The 23460-nt window shown below is 44.3% G+C and overlaps 1 protein-coding gene across 3 annotated transcripts in view; it reads left to right on the top strand.

Annotated features, from left to right (window-relative positions):
• The first annotated feature begins 14377 nt into the window (after positions 1–14377).
• Positions 14378–23460, top strand: part of NSMAF (neutral sphingomyelinase activation associated factor) — a 44645-nt gene continuing 35562 nt past the window's right edge. The window contains exon 1 of one of the 3 annotated variants that reach the window (XM_032470098.1): positions 14378–14647. In XM_032470098.1, the coding sequence (XP_032325989.1) occupies positions 14589–14647 (59 nt within the window). In that variant the 5' untranslated portion in view covers positions 14378–14588. The remainder of the gene's footprint in view (positions 14648–23460) is intronic. The other 2 variants (XM_032470096.1, XM_032470097.1) reach the window with 2 other exon arrangements.

Raw genomic sequence — 23460 nt, forward strand, 5'->3', positions numbered from 1 at the left:
TAAAATTCCTCATTAAAAAATAATTTAAAAAGTTATCCATTGGAGGTGAGTAGTATAGCTCAGCTAAATCTAAAATTAAAATTTAGATTTTATCCAAAATTTCAAGAAATCAAGAAATTTTGCTTAGTGTTCTGAAAGAAACCACCAGAAGAAATAAGCAGGGTAGTAAGTGCCTCTGAGGAATGAGCCGAGAGGGTGGGGAGGCCCAGGGGGAGTTGCTTGTGGCAAAGCTGTTATCTATTATTTGATACCGTTGAGAAAAAAATCAGTCGATCTAAGAAACAAATGGAAAATTTTATTTGAACCAAATTGAGGATTATAACCCAGGAACAGCATCTCAGAAAGCCCCAAGAACTGTTCCACCCATTAGAAGTCACGGCACAGTTCTCTAAGTTTTTTGAGACAGAGGGCCATGCATTAAATAATGTATCATTGACAGTTTACACAATCCAGATCTAAGCCCCTTGTAAGATTAAGAAGGAATGTTATCTTTGAAGGCGTTGTCTTGTTGATGCTAAGAGACTGTTGCTCTTCCTGGTTGAGCAGGTACGTCTGCTAACGGGGGAGGCTTGGTCGGTGCATAAATGCAAATACGCAGTGCACAGGGGGGAAAAGAGGAGGCTAAAGGGCGGACAAGAATTTTTATGTTTAAATTTTTCTTGTCTTGCCATAAAATATGAATTTTATTTCAAAATACCGTATGCATGTATTATTCTAATGGACCTTTTACAAATATTTATCAAAAGTCATTGAGAAAAGCTATCTTTGTGGAAGACTGCCAAAGGACAGACAATCTAACCCTTCCTCTACGCCTACTGTTGGACCAAAGTCAGAGAGTCCTAGTGCCCGGCGCAGGGGCCATACTGCTTACGCCCTCCGACCCAGAAAGTTGCTCACTGACCTGCAGTTAGACATCAGAGTCTTTGTCGCTACTGACATCTTCTCTGTAAGAAGCAGCCCTGGGTAATTCATTATTGTGTTCACAGTCTGGATGTTTTTAAAGACATTGTTCAGCCCACTGCCCCTGTCCTCCTGATAAGAACTGCCAGAAAACATTTTCTCTGGATTTAGTGCCAAAAATAAATGTGCTTCTCCTAAGCCCTGATTAGATCTTGTCTTAGGATCACTGACTCAGCTAATGTCACCTCCAGTGAGTCCAAGAGGTGGTCCACTTCTAAGTCCTCAAAGCAGACATTATTTCAGTTTATTTTCCCTGCTCTCTGTCTCTTTGCCCAAATTTACTCACTTAATTATCTTTACTTTTGCCTTGTTTTATCTAGTGCAAATTTGTAAACTGCCTTCAAAACTTGGAAGCAACCTGCAGGAGGTAAATGGATAAACTGTGGTACATCCATGCAATGAAATATTATTCAGTGCTAAAAAAGAAATGAGCTATCAAGCCACGAAAAGACACAGAGGAAACTTAAATGCATATAACTAAGTGGAAAAAAGCCAATCTGAAAAGGTTATATACTGTTTGATTCCAACTATATGACATTGTAAAAGGCACAACTATGGAGACTGTAAAAAGATCAGTGGTTTCTGATCAAAAAATGGGCAGGAGACCTAAATAGACATTTCTCCAAAGAAGACATACAGATGGCCAACAGGCACATGAAAAAATGCTCAGCATTGCTAATTATCAGAGAAATACAAATCAAAACTAAAATGAGGTATCACTTCACACCACTCAGAATGGCCATCATTCAAAAGTCTACAAATAATGAACGCTGGAGAGGGTGTGGAGAAAAGGGAACCCTCCAACACTGTTGGTGGGAATGTAAATTGGTGCAGCCGTCGATAGAGAACAGTATGGAGGTTTCTTAAAAAACTAACAATGGAGTTAGCATATGATCCAGCAAATTTCACTACTGGGTATATACCTGGAAAAGACAAAAGCTCTAATTCGAAAAGATACACACACCCCAGTGTTCACAGCAGCACTATTTACGAGAGCCAGGACATGGAAGCAACCTAAGTGTCCACCAGCAGATGAGTGTATAAAGAAGACTGATAGATACACACGTGTGCATGCACACACACACACACGCACACACACACACAGTGGAAGACTTCTCAGCCATGAAAGAATGAAATAATGCCATTTGTAGCAACATGGATGAATCTAGAGATTATCATACTAAGTGAAGTTAAGTCAGAGAAAGACAAATATTACATGCTATCACTCAAATGTGGAATCTAAAACTAGTACAAATGAACTTATTTACAATACAGAAACAGACTCACAGACATAGAAAACAAACTTATGGTTACCAAAGGGGAAGTAGGGAGGAGGGATAAATTGGGAGTATGGGATTAACAGATGCACACTACTATATATAAAACAGATAAACAACAAGGGCTTATTATACAGCACAGGGAACTATATCAGTATCTTGTAATAAACTAGAATGGAAAAGAATATGAAAAAGAACAGAGAAATATACATATATATAGGTATAACCGACCCATTTTGCCATGCACCTTAAACTAACACAATATTGTAAATCAACTACACTTGAGTTAAAAAAAAGATTAGTGATTTCTCAGGGTGGGCAGAAAAGAGGATATTTAGAGCTGTGAAAATACTCTGCATGATATCACAATGAGGGATATATGTCATTACACATTTGTACAGATCCATAGAACGTACAACACCGAGAGCGAACTGTAATGCAAACTATGGACTTTGGGTAACGAAGACGTGTCGATGTGGGCTCATTAACTGTAGCAAACACACAGCTGTGGTGCGGGATGTTGGGAATGCAGAGGCTGCCTATGTGTGGGGGTGGGGGATATACGGAAATCTCTGCCGCTTCCCCTCCATTTTGCTGTGAACTTAGACTGCTCTAAAAAATAAAATCTTAATTTAAAAAAAAGTATATCAATTATGAACTCAGCAATTAGTTCTTTTAAAATTGATTTTACAAATAACACTTTTTTTTTCTGATTATCAATACGTACACACACATCCATTGCTTCCAGGAGAAAGTTAGATGATGTTACCATTTAACATGTTAACACATTGGACAAATATTCTTCCGGACTTCATTCCTGTTTGTGACAGAGGTTTTGAATGTTACAAGATGTACAAGTTTATGATGAGTTGTCTGATTTTTTTAATGAAACAAAAATATCATAAACTGTATCTCAAATCACGTGCCCTGAGCAGCAGGCAGTGGAGGGTGGTGGCGGAGCTGGGAGGAGCACGGGGCTCGCCGTCCCCTCCCCGGATGGATCCCTCCCACAGAGAGCGCCCCAGCACCCCCAGTCAGACACCGGGCCTCCACAAGTCTGTTTCCTCATCCACACGTTGGGGACAATAGTAATAACAGCCCTCCATCTACTTCTCTGCTTTACGGTCAAATGAGTAAATATAAGTCGACATGTTTTGTCAACTCTAAACAGCTTGCCTTTTTTTTTTTTCCTTTAAACACAAAATGCTGCTGTTTCCCAAGACGTTTTTAAATTTGCTCTTTTGGAATTGCCTGAAAAATCCACTTACAAGTATTATAGGAAAAGACATCTCCTTAATTAAGCTGAGGTTTATTTTTGACCCTCCTAGATATGACTCGGTGTGTCTTCTCTTTTATTAACCGTCAGTCTCTGAAAACTAAACCTGCTTCTGAAGAGGAATTGTTTTGCAAGAAGGAGGCTATAACTCACATTTAATATTCTCTTAAGTAAAAGAATCTGAGATAAAGTCCCTGTAATCAGTGTTTGATTTCCCAGGTCTGTGACTTTGAGAAGGAAAACATTCATTTTGATACCCATCTAGGTTTGCTTTTTGTTGTTTTGAAAAGTTTTTCACAGGGCTTTCTGGTCACGTCTTAATGCAGGCCAATGTATGATTGTAATCCTTCTATGTTTTATCTCACTTCAGTATCAGTACTTAAGTTTTACAAGTGACAAGGAGGGCATGAGGGGACAGAGAGAAAAAGATGCAAGTCAGAAAAAGACAGAAACTGCACACCACAAAATGGTTGTGATGGTAAATTGTATGTGTTTTTACCACAAGAAAAGACAAATAAACAGTAAATAGAAAGAAAGACATTAGGCAATGGAGCAGCTGTGAACACAGGACACTGAGCCCTTTCTCCTAATGACCCATCATCATCAAGTGAGAAAAAGTCTTAAAAGGCGCTAATAAGGAGTCGTATTGCCCCACTCTAAGAGGTCTGTGCACAAAAATGACATTAACATGAGCAAAGCCATAGCACAAAACCAAAGCAATTTCTCCACCTTCACCCCAGACCAAAAACTATCCAAATTCAGCAAATGATAGAAATACAAAATGCAACCTTCAGAATATGTTTTGTTTCTCCAAATGGAAGAAAAGCCATTTGATAGAGTGGTTGTAACCTGCCTCTCCCCAAATTCTCCTGTCCTTTCCCTGACAGTCACAAGTTGAGTCATTACTCTTAATTTGTAAAGCTGGGCACCGTTCTGTTGCCATCTATTGCAAACATAACTTCCGTTATTTTGTTTTGGTGAGCAGGTCTTAGCAATCACCGTGAGATGGAATGGAGGCAGATGCTACAGATGGATGTATCATAATAGCTTTAAACCACCAGAGGGAGCTCTAAAACAGACCGCGGGGAAATACTAGACCTGCCGGCAATGAGGGGGGGAAATGTATTTATTGTCTACAGATGGAGAGTTTAAGCAACATTAAAACTTAATAAAGAATTACAGAGTTGCTGAGGGAATTATAACATTAAAAAGTCTCCAGAAGATGAAATGCAGGTGCCTACAGGCATTAGGTTACTATTATATTTGGGTTTTTTTATTTTTTAAGAGAAAAAAAATACAGAAGAAATATTGATTCAATTAGTGAAGCCAAACAAGCCATGAGACTGTAAATGAGAGTAAATTTACCCAGTGATTCTCAGCCCCTCCATCTGCCAAAATATTCCTTTCAGTGGAGTCAGCCTTTTGCATGAGCTTTGAAGGATGATTCAAAAGATGCTATAAGTTTCCCTTACTCAGGAATCTGTCTTCTAGAAAGAAAAATACCATATGATATCACTTATATGTGGAATCTAAAAAAAATACAGAAATGAACTTAAAAAAAAAAGACAGAAACAGACTCACAGACATAGAAAACAAACTTATGGTTACTGAGGGGGAAAAGGGGTGGGAAGGGATAAATTGGGAGTTCGAGATTTGCAGATACTAACTACTATATATAAAATAAACAGCAATTTCTACTGCACAGCACAGGGAACTATATTCAGTATCTTGTAACCGATAATGAAAAAGAATGCAAAAAGGAATATATGTATGTCCATGTATGACTGAAACATTGTGCTGTACACCAGAAACTGACACAACATTGTAAACTGACTCTACTTCAGTTTTTAAAAATGGAAAGAAAAAGAGAGAGAACTCTCTCTTCTGATTAACGCCTGTATCTGAAGTTCTTAAGCCTCACATCCCACCTTGAGAGCTTCCGTTATGTCTTAACATCCTAACGTCTTTAACCGAGTGAAGGCTGTACCTCAGCTTGGAGGCTAATATTGATACTTGGCAGAGTTAGCTTGAGCAGCTTTTATCTTTTGCTGCAAGTCATCAGATGACAGGAAGGCAAGGTCCTGGAGATTAACCTGAGGACGGTCTGTAGTTATGGGGGGGAGGCCAGGTGTGCACAGCTCTGCCTGTAGCCAGTGTGATACTGTATTAGGAAACCCGCCAGGAACACAGGCACCTGTGGGAAGAGGGCAGGATCAGCCACAAAGGAACAGCAGAGAGGCACGGAGAAGGGAGCAGGCTCCCCGCACACGTCTGTTGCTCAAGGCCGTCCTCCCGCAGCCCCGCAGACAGGCAGCCTAACCGTCAGAAAGTCCAGGAGGCCAGACGTCCGAGATCAAGTCTCGTGGACAGGTCTGATTCCCTCTGAGGCCTCTCTCCTGTGCTTCCCGTGGCTGCCTTCCCCGTGTTACGTGTCTGTGTCCAAGAGTCCTCATCCGTCCAGGACACTGGTCATGTTGGGTTAGGTCCACCCTGCGGACCTCATTTTCACTGAAGACCCGTCTCCAAATATGATCACGTTCTGAGGCGCTGAGGGTTAGAACTTCAGCATCTGAATTGGAAGGGATGCGATTCAGCCCCTAACACCTCCCCTCCTTTGCAGGGGTGCCCGAACTCCTTAAAGATTCGGCGGGGCAGCCGCGGGGTGGCTACGGGCCAGCAGAGAGGGCTGGAGTTTGAGAGTTACGCCCGTGTGAAGGTGCCAGCTTCGCCCCTCCTAGCGGTGTGACCGGGGGAAGTTACTCGGCCTCTTAGCCGTGGTTTCCCCGCGTGTAAAATAGAGCCAGAAGTGCCCCCCTTGCCAGGCGCTGCTGAAAAGTGGAAGGAGGTGATTAACGTGGAAGGGGGGCACAGCGCTTCTCAGGCGCGGACCGAGCCCTCCGAGGCTGCCCCCGCCCAGCAAGCCCCGCGCGGCCTGCACCCCGGCTTTCTCGGGTGAGAGCGGCCTGAGCCGCGGAGATCCCAGGTGCTCCTGACAGGAAGGAAACCCCGAGCAGATAAAACGGGGAATCAGACGCCATGGGACGTTTTCAAGTGTGGACGTAAATAACCAGCGCGTTGCGCACCCACGGTCACCGTGACCGCACCGGCAGCATCACCGGGCGGCGAAGTCAGGCCCTAACCCGAGGCGCTTAGGCACGGGAGTCCCCGGCCTCCAGCGACCCGCCGCAGTCCCTGATCTGTGCTCGCGCCAGGCTCCCTCCTGCCCCAGGCTCCTCCCTCCCCTACAGGACAGCTGTCTGAGACCCGCAGCGTTTCCCCAGGGAAGGGCCCCCCACCGCACCCCCAGCCGCTCCCCTGGGAGTGTGTGAGTGTCACGTGCGCGCAGACGGTTCAAGCCAGGCAGCGTGGTCTCACCGGGCTGCGCGCTTGATCTTGGCGGCAGTGGCTGCGGTTGTAAAGAAATAATTCACTACATCCTTGACTATGTGATCGCTGCCTCTCCTGCTGAATGTGGGCTCCCTGCAAACAGGAGCCTCGTCCAACCCCAGAGTCCGGGGGAGCCGTGCTCACTAACCACACCCGAGGCAATGGCCAAGTGGATTTAAGGTGAACGTGGCTGTTCAGGACTCGGTCCTCCCCGTTCAGACTTTGAGGCTCTCATCTACAAATGTCAACGTTTATCTACTTCCATTTACTCCAAAACAACCCCTGCAAAACCCCACAGTCTGAACTATCCTTGTTACCTATGTGTTTTACATGTATCCACATATGTCATTTATGTAAGAACAGGTCTGATACATAAGGCAAAGGCTGAAACATCACCAACCGTACAAATGGTGTGACTACTTAGTCACTGACAAGAAAACCTTCTGGAAATTATTTCCATTCAAAGAACGTCATCTTCTAGCATCTGTTGGATGATGAAATCTGTGGATGAAAAAAATTTTCCTGAAACCGTACGCTTTTGATGGTTTAATTTTCACAGTGGTAAGCTTGAGCAGCAGGGAGATAGAAATCTCTTTGTTCATTTTTCATGGGAAAAATCTATTTATGAGTAAAGAGACAAAGACCAAATTGCTGGAGACACCATCGCCACAAAACAGCGTTTTACTCTGGTTCCCAGCACCCAGCACCCAGTCTGTAGGTGGGATGTGTCCTCCACATTTATTTTTACCCAGGTGGCTCACACAGACCAGCAGGAGCCCAGTCGGCCCCAGATAACTGTTCACCCCTCTTCTGCACCTTTGGTGTGTTCATGAGTATCAACCAAAAACCGTAATGGAAGCAAAATGCAGGTAATTACATAATTCTCAACTGTTCAAGTATAACTCTACCAAAATTTAAAATCAAGAAACTGGAATTTGCAGTTACTAACTACTATATATAAAATAGGTAAACAACAAGGTCCTACTGTAGAGCACAGGGAACTGTATTCAATACCTTATAATAGCCAGTAATGAAAAAAAGAGTATGAAAAGGAATATATATATATATATATATATACACATACACACACACACACACACACGTATAACTGAATCACTATGCTGTACCCTAGAAATTAACAGAACATTGTAAATCAACTATAATTCAATTTAAAAAAAAAAATCAAGAAACTGGGACCAGCATAAAAATAGGCAGTGGGACACCTGTGGCCCACGTGACCTAGAGTTATGTGCAGCTCACCTAAGGGAAGAGAGAAGGAGGGAAGGACTCAACACCTGGGTAACGTATTCATTCAACAAATGTCAGCTCTGCGCCTGCTAGACCTTGGGCTCTGTCCTGGGCGTGGCAGCAAAACTATGTCCCTACTGCCCAGACCACACACCACACTGGAGACGGGCAAGAGGGGTTCCAGAACAACCTCAGGCTGTCTCCTAGCTGCCACCCAGGACAGTCGAGTCACCCCAGCTGCCTCCTCTCCTGTGCTTGTGCTCCGGCTAACGCTCTACGTGAGGAAGGGCTCAGTGCCTGCGGCACAGAGAGCCAACCTCTGACAGCAGGTGTTTGCAGCCAAGTGAGAGCTCACCTGCAGGACCCCAAGCAAGGGAGTAGGAGGCAAGTCTCAGACCCTTTCCAACTTGGTCTTTCAGTCAGGGGTGTTGTTTAAAGGAGAACAAAGAAGCTGGGGTTCATCGTCATCTTGTGACATTTCCGGGACGTTTCTTAATGGTAGTGTCAGGGCTCCAGGGTGTCTCTGGTTTACGATTCTTTGGCCAGGTGGTCCATGGCCTGGGGACCTGTGAGCTCACCTTGCCCCAGAGGAGCAACCTGAGTCGGTCCTGTCAGTGATGAAACCTGCAACAGCAGTTCTCCTGCTTCAGAGATGGTGTTGACAGTGGTGGTTGCAGTCGGCTGACTCTGCTGACCCTGTGCTCAGTTAGCACAGGATTGAGGTCGGGGGGACAAGAAAGGGAATGAAGCTTTGGACAGAGAGATTAATCTTAAACTCAACAAAGGAACTTAGTTCTAGGGGACTTGATTTCAGTAGCTTGGAAGTTTTCTGCGGCTAGTAATATTTTCCCATCCTAATCACGATCATCTCCTTCCCCCCAGAACTAGCACACCATCCTGTGTTTTGTATCTTTACTGATAGCATCACCTGCTCCAGTATCTTCTGTACTGATTTTTGTCTCCTTTCTTCCTGGCCTCCATCTTTCCATGAGTTCTCTTTTTTTTTTTTTTTTTTTGAATATAGGCTCAATCATTCACTTGACTCCTTTCCAATCCAAACCTGGGTCCGGGCTCTCCACAGTCAAGTGCCTCAAACCTAAATTCCTCCTCCCTCCTGCACAGCGCCCAACAGCTGGCACCCCGCCTCCTGCTCTCTGCATCCTAACCATCGCCAGCTCCCTCTTCCCCAGACAGGCCACATGAGCTCCTTTTAATCTCCCCGAGTTACCTTCCTCTCCCTCTCTGGTTGGAGACATCTGATTTGTCTTAAAGTCTAACTCCTTCTGGAACAACTTGGCAGAAGGAAATTGCTGCTTCTGCTGGGCGCCCACAGTCCTTTGTTCAGATGTCTGTGGTAGCACGTACAGTGCTGGTCTATTTAATTGTGTACATGTCGATTTGCTCTGCTAGATTATACATTTGTTGAAGACAAGCAACCATTTTAGTCTTTTCTCCATATTTTCATTGCCTGGCCTAGAGGTCAGCACAATGCCTGGTGCACAGTAAGTATTTTACAGTGATCCTTGAATTCAGTCGTGTTCTTCTGGACACTTGAGGTGGCCGGCTTGACCGACCTCTGGGGTATTTATGCTGGCACTCTCTTGTACACGGCTAAGGCTCATGCTCTCTAGGTTGCATGAAATTAAAATTATAGGTCCTTTTAGCAGATTTAAATGCAATAACACATGCATGGACACTTGTTTACATTGGGGTTCTCTGGTTGCAAGCCAAAAACTGGATGTTTAGACAAAACAAAAAGGAAGTTTTCTGGACAGATGCGAGAAGACAGAGAATCAATGAGGGGGCTGGAGCAGTGGGGTTTTTAGGGGCCGGGGCCCAGGTAGCCCCAGGGACTAGCAAACAGGAGCAGCAGGAATCAAGTGCTTTTCCAGGTTTGTGCCTCTAGAATAAATCTCCAGCCGTCCTCAGTTTCTGTCACTCTACTCAAGATTTGGATTGCATGGAAGGAGCATCGAGTTTGGGTTATGTACCCAGCTGTTAGCTTGGTGAGGCGTAAACATCGGACCAACAAGAAGTTCCACCAGATTAAATTCGGTGGGAGATAAGATAGTCCTCAAAAGAAAATTAGTATTCTGTGGGAAAGAGGCAAGGGATGCTGGTTGCCAAAAAATCCCCACAAACACCTACATTTGTGTCCTAAAATTAACTGTAACTCAACACTATAACAATTGTTATGATGCAATCATTATGAAATTATATGGTTTTTCTTCTATAGCTTCTCATTCAGAGAGAATAGACCCCTAATCCAATAAAAAAAAAAAAAAAGAAAGAAAGCTTTTATATTTTTCCTAAACTGCTAAGTAATGAGACAGTTGATATGCTGTGACAGGCCTTAAGTGAATGAGTAGTAAAAAGAATGGCCAGTGGTACAGCAGCATTGGTAAGTTGTAGCATCATCGTCCATCTGGACCACCATCAAGCTGTTATCCTTGTTGCTGAACCGTGTGTAGCAACGGGCCGCTGCTACGTTCCAGTTCGCCAAGCTCCTGAGTGTAGCTAGTGGAGCCTGTGTGCTGAGGGAAGCACTGGTTCAGTTAACCAGCATTAAAATACTGTACCCCTAGAATCGTACTCATGGGAACATGATCATTTTCTCTGGAAACTATCTGAGACATTTTTCCTGTTGGTAGAGAGGGAAAAATTAAACTATATAAAATAAATTCCCATATGTTCTCCACATGTGAACCATCCGAACCATCCGGTTCGAGAGCTGGTGTTTGTTGCCATGGCCATGACCAGAACCCAGCTCGTCTGCAACGTGGCAGGTGAGAAACTGTATGGATGAAAAACACGTTTCCTCCGGTTATTTACGCCAATGGTATACTTCATAAAAACTCCAGGGATAAGCAATGTCTCTTAAACTTGAGGTTTTGTTTTAGCTGACATATTATCCTTGTTTCAAACAGTCGTTCAGGTGAGTTAGAAATTACAGTCTTTTCATGGTCTGTAATCCTGTTTATCACAAATTTTCTTAGTGGCTATTTTCTCTAGAATGGCCCCCAAACGCTTACCTCCTGGTGTCAATTTCCATTCATTCTTTTGTCTTTTCTTTTAATAAAGTACCATTTTCTTTTGTAGCAAAGGATCAAAATGTCTTTCATACTTCTGCACTTTTTATTATTTACAGGATAAGAAACTCTCCTTTATATTAAAGTAACTCATTTACAATTCAGTTTATCGCAACAACCAGAAATCTTAGCAGTCCTGTGGATAACTGGAAGTATTCTTAGAACCTTGATATTTTTAACCCTTCCTGAAATGACAGCTGTGTCAAATAAACAAGACATTTCTGGTGAACAATTTTTGCAAGTTTTCTCTCAGAAGGTGCCAGATTTTAGAACGTCCTGATGGCTTTGTTTGTTCAGTAGTTCTCAAACTTCCTCTCCCAAACCCATTACACTTAAAAATTATTGAGAATTTTTGTTTATGTGGGGTGGTATCTACTGATATGTGCCATGTTAGAAATTAATAGCAAGAAGTTTTAAAAATATTTTACATGACAATAATAAGCCCACTGCCTGGTAACATAAATAATAGAGTCCTCCCACTGCCATTCTCTCCGGTTCTCTTTTCCGTGGTCACATCTCCGTCTGACCACAGCTGGGAAAGAACCCGTATGAAAAGACTGGGCACACTCAGATCACCCAGAAATGAGAAATAGAATCTCTGTCCTGAGGGGCTGTTACTAGAGGACGGTAAACAGGAACGTAAACAAGTCATTATATTATCCTGTGATCTAAAAATAGACTCTGAGCAGGAAACTGTGAGGACGCTGGGGATTCAGTGGCTACTCTGTTTCACTTAGGGTGTGAGTAGGTAAAAACAGTCATTGTGGATGGTTCGAGGAGGAAGTGAAATTTGACCTGCATCATGAACGGGAAGTCGGAGGACAGGGAAATTACCGAGTCCAGACTGCCGTGCAAAGGCTGAGGTGTGTGGACAAGCGTGTTTATACTCCCAGTAAGAGCATCCCTTTCAGGCTTCTGAATCCTGGAGAAGTCAGAAGTGGGCAGTAGCCCAAAGCCATTGAAGCATATATTCAGGACCCAAAACTACCACTTTCCCCACCCACCCTCCCATTTCTCACCTATTTGCTTCTGCTATAGTTCGTAGGCCACACTTCTTAAGCTATTGCCTGACACAGGGCATTCATTCTGAGTCACAGGATCACATCATCTGTAACCTTTTAAGGCGGGAAGCCCCATAAAAAAACCGGCAGGGCCCCCAAGCAGGGCCACCACTCCCCTGCCAGGACCATCTGGTTCCCGGGCCCAGAGGCTCTATCTCAGTTTTTGCCTCTGAAACGGCTTACTTACCCCTAAAATTCTATTGGTTCCCTGAGCTCACTTCTGATTGGTTATTTCCTTCACTCCTGATTGGTTATTTCTCTCACTCCTGATTGATCCATTCTCCTCACTCCTGATTGGTCTATTTCTACAAAGCTTATTCCTGGTTGGTCAACTTCTGTTATACTTTATTTGCATATGATGTTGCAAAGTGTAAAACTGGCAGCCTATAAAGGCCTGTGTAAACGTACATACGGCGTCCTCGAGCTGGGAGTGTTAACTTTTTCAGGCCTGCTGGCGCAATAAATGTGAGTTCTCCAACTCTCCAAGTGCTGCTTGGTCTCTCCCTGCGGATCCAGGTTGCTGTAACACTGAGCTATAACACCCAGCTGTAACACATTTTTCTGCAACATTTCAACTAAAAGAAGAAATCTTGCATGCTGTTTTCTGGCCTTATTCCAGCCAAAGAAATTTCTCTCTTCTGAACTCAGAGCATCTATTGTAGTACTTCTCATATAGAGAGTTGTCATAATGTACCTCTTGGTAAATCTTACTATCTTACTCATCGTTTACCTGCTCATGGTTGTCTTGGCTATCTGACCTCATCACCATTTCCCATAGGAACATTGGGCTACTGTCTCCAACGTCCTTTTACATACACGTTCTGTGTGGGGCTTGGTCATATGGAATATACTCAACCCAAGTCATAGGGTATCCATCCACGTTTAGTCAATGCAAAAAATTGTATTGGGTGCCCACCTTATACATAACACTTTTTTTCTACATACTAGAGAGCTGAAATACACATTGACCTTGAAGCTTTTAAAAATCTAACTCTGCAGAACCCAGTCTAGTAAGACAATATCAGGTATGTGCCAGCTTATATATATACAAGTTAAAGTTTGTTATTCAAGAATCCCTCAAAGGTGAACAAACCCAGGTTCATTCTTAGGGTATATTAAGGAGGCAGAACCACAAGGAGGTTCACACCTTGACCTTGTGGTTCTCACACCCCCTGGAACAGCTCGAACCAAAAAGTCAGAGCGTAACAGGTGTTGCCAAGGATGTGAAGGAACTGGAGCTCTTCTACACTGCCAGTAGAAATATAAAATGGTGAAGCCACTTTGGAAAAACAGACTGCAGTTTCTTGACCGGTGAAACAAAGTTATTATATGACTGCAATTCCACTCCTGGGTTATGTAGTCAACAGAAATGAGAACACATGTCTGAACAAAAACTTGTCCATGAGTGTTCATAATATTACTCACAATAGCCAGCTGGTGTGAACAGCTGGAACGTCCATCAACTGCTGAATGGATAACCAAAATGTGGTATGTTCCTAGAATGGAATATTACTTAGCTACAAAAAGGAGTGAAGTACTGAGATATGGATGAATCTTGAAAACAAGCTGAATTAAAGAAACCAGACATCAAAGGATGTATAATGTATGATTGCATTTATATGTAAAGTCCAGAATAGGGGTTGCAGGGTTTGCTGGGCTGACAATGAAGGGTATTGGTTGGGGTGGGGTGGTAACTAAAGACTTTGGGTTTCTTTTCGAGGTGGTGAAAATGTTCCTAAACTGTAGCGATAGTTGTACATATTTGTGAAGATATTAGAAACTACTGAATGATACATTTTAAGTGGGTGGATTGCTTGGCCTATCTCAATAAAGCTGTTAAGAAAAAGTCATGCGACTAATTATTTCAATTACCAACAGATGAAAGGCCCCAAATGTTGTTATTTCGAGCCGCTGTGGCCAACAGAGTGACAGGGTTCACGGGCGCGCTGGTTTTCTCGCGCAAACTGGTGAAACGGGGGCGCGCGGGGACAGAGCCCGGGCGGCCCCCGGGTCCCCGCGGGCGCCGGGCGGCTGCGCCTCGGGTGACCGCGCGCCCCTCCTCCGGCCTGAGTCACGGCGCCGCCGGAGTCCCCGCGCGCGGGAGAACGCGGCGCTGAGCGCGGCGGGACGCGGGGCCGGGCTGCGGCGGCGGGCTCGCGGGACGCCAGGCCGCAGGCGCGCTCTCCTCTGGCCGAGCCCCCGGCGGCTGCCGGCCCGCCTCCGCCGCTCCCGCTCCCTCCTCGCCGGCGGCGGCGCCGCCGAGCCCGAGCCGGGCGCCCCGCCTCCCTCCATGGCGTTTATCCGGAAGAAGCCGCGGGAGCAGCAGCTGCAGCTCTACTCCAGGGAAAGGTGAGCGTCGGGCTCGGGGGCCCTCCGCGGCGGGGAGCACCGGCCCCGGGGGCAGAGGCCGGGCCAGGGGCCGGGCCGCCTGGATCCCGCGGCGGAGCCCAGAGCAGGCGGAGCCCGCCGGCCACGCGGGTCCGTCTCGGCGACCCGGCCCAGCTCTCCCGGAAGGGGCCGCGCGGGGACACCGTGGGGGTGGGAGTCGGGGTAAGCTAGCGAGGTTGACCCCCCGGGTCCCCGGCGCTGGGTCCGGGCACTCGGTCCCCTGCCGCATGGCTGTTCACTCGCCCGCACTGCGCGGGTCAGCGACCACCCCACCTGGGACTAGACTCTGATGCCTCCCATACCCCGGCTTTTTTGTAACTTAGCAGGACCCTGCGGGCCCTTGCTGGGACAGACAGCTCCCCCATATCTTCTGCCTTAGTCCCTCTCTGAAGTACCTAGTTGATTGCGTCTTTCCTGAGTTTTTCAGATGCTAAAACCACCACCAAATGGAAGAAATTAGCTATTTGATGATCATAAGCACGTGGCCCCCAGACCTTCTGGTGCCTAAGGATTGATCATCATCAAGGTGTCCACAGCTGATCACATACTCTGGGACCCCACCCCCTCCCTGGCCTTTAAAAAGGCTCAGCTGCAACCCTTCCGAGAGTTTGGAGTTTTGGCAACAGGAGCCATGCATTCTCCTTTCTCTGCCAGCAGTAAACCTTTCTCTGCTCCAAACTCCGCATTTGGGTATTGTTTGGCTTCTCTGTGCATTGGGCATGTGAACTTGCTGTTTGTTAACATTTTTACTGCCAACTTCAGACCTAAAGCAAATGTGTGTACAGCTCCCTGCCCTCCTTGGCTGGGAGAGAGCCTCAGAGAAAGGCCATATTCTGAGAAAAGCCGGGGGCCAGTCCCCCTGGACGTTTTCTGCCGAGCACTGGACCCTACTGTAAGTGTATTTGAAGGCTTTGGATTCCTAAGCGCTGAGGTGAACAGTCATTGTCACCGGCTTCCCGGTAAGGATTTGGGGTATGATTCAGAGTTTCTGATCCTCTGTCTCTAAGGGAAGTCCCTTATAAGAAAGCTCACTTTTGCTGTAAGCATACTTTCAATGCATTTCTAGTGACTGAAACAACTTGCTGGTCCTCTGGCCTGTGGTCCCAGGTGCCAAAAGGAACTGGGGAATGACTCAGGTTACACATATTATTTTGGTTGTGGGGGTCAGTTACCTCGGAGAGCTGCCAGCCTGTCCTGTTGTGTGATCAGTGGAGAGCAAAACCACAATGATACACGACATGCAGGTGTGGACCTTGAGGCTTGTGTTCTTGCAGATCTACGCTTGTCTTACAGGGGTTGACTGGACCCAGGTGCAAACACTCATACCTCTTCCTAATCTCTAATGGCCTCTCCCAGGATCCCCATAGTCTGAATTTTCATTTCCCGCTGTAGAGAAGAAGATAATATTTACCAAAAAAACATCTTGGATAGAGCTTCCAAGAACGATTTTGGTAGTGTGATGAGGTTTTATCCACAGAAAGGCTTGCTTATTGAATAATAACTGGACCCTAAGTAAAGTAACTCACACTTGTAGAGGCTGCTCTGACTTGTTTGTGATGCTTGTTTCATGTGGAGAGACCTTGAATAGCTTCTTTGTTCGGTGCCAACAGCATTAAGATGTGGTATTCTGTATTAAATAGATGAATGTTCAGATCGACACTGTAAGAATTGAAACACGTGAATGGCCATCCCGGTCTATGATCTAAGAGTCACTTGTAACAGTTCTGTGGCCTCTGATATACAGGGGAACCTGTTTTCTTCAGATCTGCGAGTTGTTTCCACGGCAGTAATTCGGGCTTGGTTTGGTTAGCTTGCACGGTTCTGCAGTGCCGCGCAGATCGTCAGGTCTGCACCTGCGCGTCTGTTTCCATTGATCAGACAGCGTGACCGGCCAGCAGCACTCGGAGATAGCTGTAGCTCTCACAGCCGAAATATTTATTCATCAGTCAGGAGGCAGCAACTGCTCCTGAGCGTCAGTAGTCTGAAAAAGTCAGCGCCGCATACGTTATTTTTATCCGACTCTCACTTTTTATCTGACTGCCCAGAGTCTTTAATGTTCTGCCCCACGGCTTTGCAAACTTGGGTTGACGGGCACACATACCAGGACGGTGTCCACAGAATAGCCATTTGAATGGCAGGAGTCTGTCTCACAATCAAGCAGTCTCTTTCTAAATCTTAGGTTTCTTTCTGAAAGACAAGAGTATTTTAAACCAGCTTTATTGTGCCCCAAACTTACCATTGCTGCACAGATTTTTTTTCCCCCTAGCTTATCTCTTTGTGGCAGTAAACACCGTTTAGCAAAATGATGGATAAAGGTCACTGACTCCAGCACACCCCAAAGAACTGTTACTTTCCTTGGAAATGTTTCAGAGGTCACCTGTGGAAAGCCTCACCTCTTCCGAGCTGTGAGTGCCTGGGTCCCTCTCGTGCTGCTTTAGAGATTTTAGATTTCTCCTGCTACCAAGTGATGACCCAGAAAGGAAACACTTGAAGTTAGCATTTATTTCTCTTAGTTGATGCTGATACGTTTAGAGTAAGAGATGTTTCTACGGAAAGAGAAGCGGAGAGACTGTTAGGAGATTCTTAGGTTGGTGACTTAGACCAAGACATGGAGAAAAGCGGATGGACTTTAGTTGCTTGTAGGAGGTTGAATTGACAGGTCTTGGTGTGGTGGACTGCATGCAGGACGTAACAGAGGAAGAAACCCAGCTCAAGCTGTCAGATAAAATACAGGATGCCCAGTTGAACTTGAATTTCAGACGAACCAATGAGTAATCTTTTAGTGTAAGTACGTCCCATGCAATATTTGGTACATACTTATACTAAAAATTTTTTGTAGTTTTATTTGAAATTCACATTAACCAGTCGTCCTGTATTTTTACTTGCTAACCATGGCAGCCCTACTCTCAGGGTTCTGGTTTGAACAGCTCTAAGTGGTGCCATTTATTGGTGATGCTATAAAGAAATGCTTTGGTGATTTTCAGTATTAGAAAACACAGAGATACTTGGCCATTCAAACTAAGTACACCAGTATCCTGGGTAAGATTTAGATGGAAGAAGCCGTATTGATCTTAATGGTGTTCTAAAACGTCCTCTGCAGGTGTTATAGTGAAGATAAGTGCAAACAAATTTAAAACAGACCTTCCTCTGAAATTGCTGGGATTGGCAAGTGTGTACTGTGGGTTAGCCCGGGGCGGGGAGGGGGGAGGGTTCTACAGACTGCTGCTGTTCGAGGTGTTTCTGTTCTGAGATGCAGGAGTAAGCTAATTGTTAAACACGCTATATCTTCACAGCTGGAAGTGCTGTGGCGGGACTTCAGCTACTGTCCTCTTGGGTGATAGAGATTTAGACAGCCAAGGTCCGTCCCTCCTGGGAGAGAGTCCAGGTTTCTCCCTACAGTGTCATGGAACAAATTATTTAGCTGTGGCTTGTAAGCTGTCATCCCAGGATAACACATTGTGATGATGAATTGTGTACTGGGCTCACATGTTACATTAATGGTTTTAGAGGCTTTTCTTAGATGTCAGCTTTGCTTCCAGCATTCCATGTGTGTATAATTCTCTTGTTTTATGTTGATGTTAACATGTCTTGGCTGATACTAAATCTCTTCTACTTCGTATGTTTATTTTGTCTATCGGTTCTATATTTGTTATACTAAAAATAATTGCTGAGGGGGCAGATTGATGTGTTATGCCCTAGTTTGATCCTTCATTTTTAAGACTGATCATCCTATGCTTTTACCATCTCTGTGGGATATGCCAGGGGTTGAAAATACACTGCAGAACCAGCACTCAGTTAGTCAGGAAAGCTGATGGATTGAGAGAAATCTACACAAGTAGGGTTATTATTCTTACACAACAACAACATAGAACAATGGGAGAGGAAATAAATGTTGCAAGTATTTTGATTAACTGAGAATTTACACTGGCTTTACCCAAAGTACACCACTAGACTGTAATTTTATTCTTATTGCTGTCTCAAATTTAACTTCTTTCAAAACAGCTACCATTTAAGAAGACCCAAGAATCTACCCCTACATGGACTTTGGGTGTGTTTGCTAGATGGTTTTTCTAAATGTGACGTAAAATGGGAATGGCCGTTTAATGAATTCATTGCTTGGTTTTTCCTCAATGCCGTTATGATTTCATCTTTTGCCCACCAGATATTTAACATCTCCAGCTGATAGATTTTGAAAATTATCTTTTGGTTTTTAAATTTTTTAACTTGCGTTCAGTGAATAAGGTCTGGATAATACTAACGCTTTGAAATTTTGTATTACAACTTAGTATGTAGTCGTTTTCACAAATGTTTGATGTGAGTTTGAAGAATGTTAATTTTAGTTGTACCAAAATATTGAGTTATAAATTTGGTTACACCAAAATATATATCTCTATTATATCAAGCTTGTTAATTGTATTTAGATCTTTTATTTCCTGAATGAATTTTTTCTGGTTGACTTCTCAGTTACTGAGAGATGCTTCATAATGCTAACTTCATCTTGTATTTCTATCAATCTCCATTATAAATATTTCCAAGATATGTTATTAAGTCTGTTTAAGCTTAGAGTTGATGTCTTCTTGGTGAATTGAATCTTCTAGCAACGTATGATGATCTTCTTCTAGTAATTTCTTTTTCTATTTTGTCCGATATTAATACAACTATTCGGTTTTCTTTGGTTTGCATTAATTATGTAAAATGTTTTATTCTTTTACATCCAACTATTCTGTCCTCAGATTTTAGGCATATTTCTTACAAAGTCCAATTATAAGCTATTTATAATAATTTGTTCTGGAATTTCCTGTCATAACAAATTTGTCCATTTACATTTATTAATATTTCAGATATGTTTGGAATCACTTTTACTTTTTCATTTTGTTTTTTAGTCTTATTTTTCATTTGTTTGGATTAACTAAGTTTCCCTTGTTCCCTTTAATTTTTCCTGAAGGGTTTGGAAGTTATGTATTCTGTTTCTGTTTTTCCAGGGCTTGCCCTTGAAATTTAAACATTTATATTTAACTTAAGGTCTGAAGCTAATCGTTCTGTTTACCCTCCTTCCCAACAACATAGGACCTGGGAGCACTTCAGTTATCCGCACAAACACAGAGCCAAAAGCGAAGCTCTCAGTGACACATCCATAGGCGACTCCAGAAACACCTGTTTACAGGGAGTTAAAGGGTTCTGTCAGTGATGAGTGGTGACGGCCTGCAAACCGGAGTGTTCAGTGCTGGTTTTCCCTGTCAGGTCACATCAACAACTGCTCTGAGGTGCAGCTGCTAGTTATAAATGTGCTTAAAATTAGCAGACCTATGGAAAAAATCCTAAATTATAGTACGTTATTGTCCAGTATTTTCAATCTGTATTTTAAACCTGCAGATTAGACGTGATCGTTGGCTGGTGAACGCTTGTATAGCGTCACACGCGTATTTACTGTCATCTTAGTGCGGCGTTCCTTCCTGCGTATAATATCTTCCCTGTGGAATGATTTTCTCTTTCTTGAAGAAGCTTTTGGAAGCTCCCCTGATGAGGATCTGATGACAGTAAGCTATGTTTCTGTCGGTCTGAGCGTGTCCCTTAGTTGCCTTGGTTTTGAAAATCAGTTTTGCTGGATGTGCGATTCTCTCAGTGTTTTGAGAATGGGGCTTCAGTCCCCAGGAGAAGCTGCCTCCCCCGGGCTGATGGGGCGGGGACCACGCAGCTAGGCTGTGAGAGCGCCGCTGCGTCTGTGCCTGTGAGTTGGCCCGGCCCCTCCCCTGGTTTTCCTGGGGCCCGTCTGAGCCTTGCCTTTGAGCGATGGGGCGGGATAGGGGCAGGGCTGATTGTGTGTGTGTCCTGGGAGGGACCGGCCAGCACCTTCTCCGGCATGGTTAAGGCAGTGGGGTCCAGTCCTTGTTGAAGGACTGTTGGCCTTTAACGCGAGACCAGAGCAGGTTTCCACGGAACTTTGTGGGAAGCCGCCTTCTATTCTGGGCCCCAGCCTGCAGCAAGCCCCTCCCCGGGAGTTGGGTTTCTAGATCAGCCAGATGATATATAAACCACAGGACGAGGAGGTTGTCACCAGTCTCCAGCATGAATTCACTGTGAAGTCATCTCATGCGAATTTAATCTCTTCCGACAGAGTTCTCACTGGTTGGTCAGGAAGATGCAGTAGGTTTAGTTCAACTGAACTTTGGCAGAGAATCGGTTCACTTTTGTGATATCTTGAGAGCAGAGTTGAGAAAGGAGAAATCGATGTTGGTATAGGTGGGTAGAATAAGATATTTTTGAATGACTATTCAGAGGTCACTGTCAAATGTATTAAAAGGGGCACGTTTCCAACAGTGGGTCACAGGACTGTGTTCTTGCTCTTGTCTCGTCAACATTTTCTTAATTTCCTCCTTGAGCATCCAGATTTTCCAGCACCATTTGTTGAATAGACTGTCCTTTCCCCATTGTGTGTCTTTGGAACTCTTGTAGAAGATCATCAGACTGTGGATATGAGAGTTTATTTCTGGTATCTCCATTCTGTTCTCAGGTCTACATGTCTGTCTTTGTGCTGGTACCACACTGTTTTAATTACTGGTAGCTTTGTAGTATCTTTTGAAATAAGGAACTGTGGGGTTTTCAGCTTTGTTTTTCTTTCTTGATTGTTTTGGCTATTTGATTCTGTATGAATTTTAGGATTTTTTTTTCCTGTTTCTACAATAAATGCCACTGAGATTTTGATAGGGGTTGCATGAATCTGTAGATTGCTTCGGGTGGTATGGCCATTTTAATAGTATTAAAGATAGGATTATTTTTAATAATTATTTGAAAAGCTGATTGTCTGTGAAGGCTCCTTGTGCTTCATAGTAATAAAATTGTGTCGTTGCCTTATTGACGAACACTTATTTTTACCCTCTCTCTAAGAGGAGGGCTGGGGAGACCAAGGAGGAAGATGGGTTGCATAGCTCCAGTCCGAGCAAAGGTGTTCAACTCCTTAAGCTACAAGCTGAAAGTACGGGGCAAAGTACTTAGTATCTCTCCGGTCTATACCGTCTTGGAAATTATTTGATGCATCTGAGGAGTGTTCCTAGCAATCCTAACTCTTGTAATTGTATTCAGAGAAGTGCTTTTTGTTTTGTTTTGTTTTTTAAATGGGGGCATTGGGGGTTGACCCTGGACCTTGTGCGTGCCAAGCACACATGCTACCATTGAGCTGTTACCCTCCCCCAGGGTAAGTATTACTAGTGAGCATAGTGAGCATTTTGCATTGAGCTCTGGCAGTTCAGCCTATGATTAATTGTTGTTCATGGACTTTAAAAGGTAGAACAGGCCAATAAAAGTTATCTAATAGGATGGTAAAGCTGGTTCCTGCTGTCATTATTTTTAACTTATGAGTTATTTTTCTTTGTTCGGTTTTTTTTTTTAAGTGAGTTATGTCTTATTTCATGGATTTACTGTCTTCTTTGTAAGGATGTTATTTATAGTCTTTTGACCTTTTCTTCTGTTCCATGCATTGTCGCCAGTCCTCCGAGTTGAGTGTTTCTGCTTGTTTGCTCCAGTTCTTTCGTGTTAGAGGCTGGGGACCTTGGGTTGTCTGTTCATATTTAAGCGTGAAGCGTGTAATTCCGTGTCACCTTTTCTGTCAGGCTTCACCTTGGGACGATGTTACAGGAAGTTCTTTCAAACGCTAGTATCTACAGGCTTTTTCTCCAGGGCTGTTCAGTTTCTTTTTTTCCAAAAGTAACCCATCACACTGCTGCTCAGTGTGTTATATGTCTTCCTACTTTTTGCTTCATCATTTTCTTTTCATGCTCTCCACTGGGCTTGTCCAGTTTGGAGCCTCATGTTTCATTTTTGTGTTGAAAAACCACGCATAGGGAGAACCATGGGGAGGAATCTGGACATCTGTCCTCGTTTGGACTTTCAACCACCCCCCAGGTTTCCCCCCCGCCCCCTTGGTACCTGATGCCTGCAGTTGTGGAACTTTCTGGAAGTCCTGTGACTCGCGTTGGCTTTCTCCTGACTGGTACCTACCCTGGAGGCGTCTGCTGTCCTGGTGTCTGGGCACTGCTGACTCCTCCCGTCTGCCTTCCCTTTCTCGCACGTTTATCCGTCTCTCTCACCTGCTTTTACGTCTCTCTGGTTTTCTTTAGTCTGTCGGTTTTGCTATTTAAAAAAATTTTGTTCGTGTTTTAGTGTTGTTTCCAGGGGGAGCAGAAATAAGCATATGTTTGTTCTGCCGTGTTTCATCGGGACGTCTTCCTCTGCTACTTCAAGACCCACCTCCAAGGCCACTCTTCTCATGATAACTTTTCCCCGTCGCCCCTCCAGGTGCTGTCGTTTCCTGACCCTAATCATGAAACACACACGACACTCGTTTTCAGTTCTTTGCCGTGTGTTTGTTTCTGTGGCCACACAGCCAAGTTAATATGTTTTCTCTCACTTTATTTTGTTTTCAAAAGTTGAAAGCACTTAAAACCTTAAAAAGAACTATTTTGCAGTCCCATTCGGTTCAGCTTACTTATTTTATGTAGTAAACACCCACTACATACAAAGCATTAGAGTGATTATGACAGGGGAATGTCTAAGGACCTGCCTCTCAGAGGCATGGGGTCTGGTGAGAGCGGCAGCGCGAGCTCACCCAGCACGGGGCAGGGTGCTGGAGTGGGCTGCATGGCGGGAAAGGGGCTGTGGGGAAGCCTCATGTGTCATCAGGGGAAACGAAGGATGGAAATTCCTTAAGTAGGAAGCGTCGAGCTTTGTTCAGGCAAGAGTAAGTTTTAGTTCATGAAACTTGGAGTTTCTGTAAAGGA

This window comes from Camelus ferus, chromosome 29 (assembly GCF_009834535.1).
Source record: "Camelus ferus isolate YT-003-E chromosome 29, BCGSAC_Cfer_1.0, whole genome shotgun sequence".
NCBI classification, from domain to species: Eukaryota; Metazoa; Chordata; class Mammalia; order Artiodactyla; family Camelidae; genus Camelus; species Camelus ferus.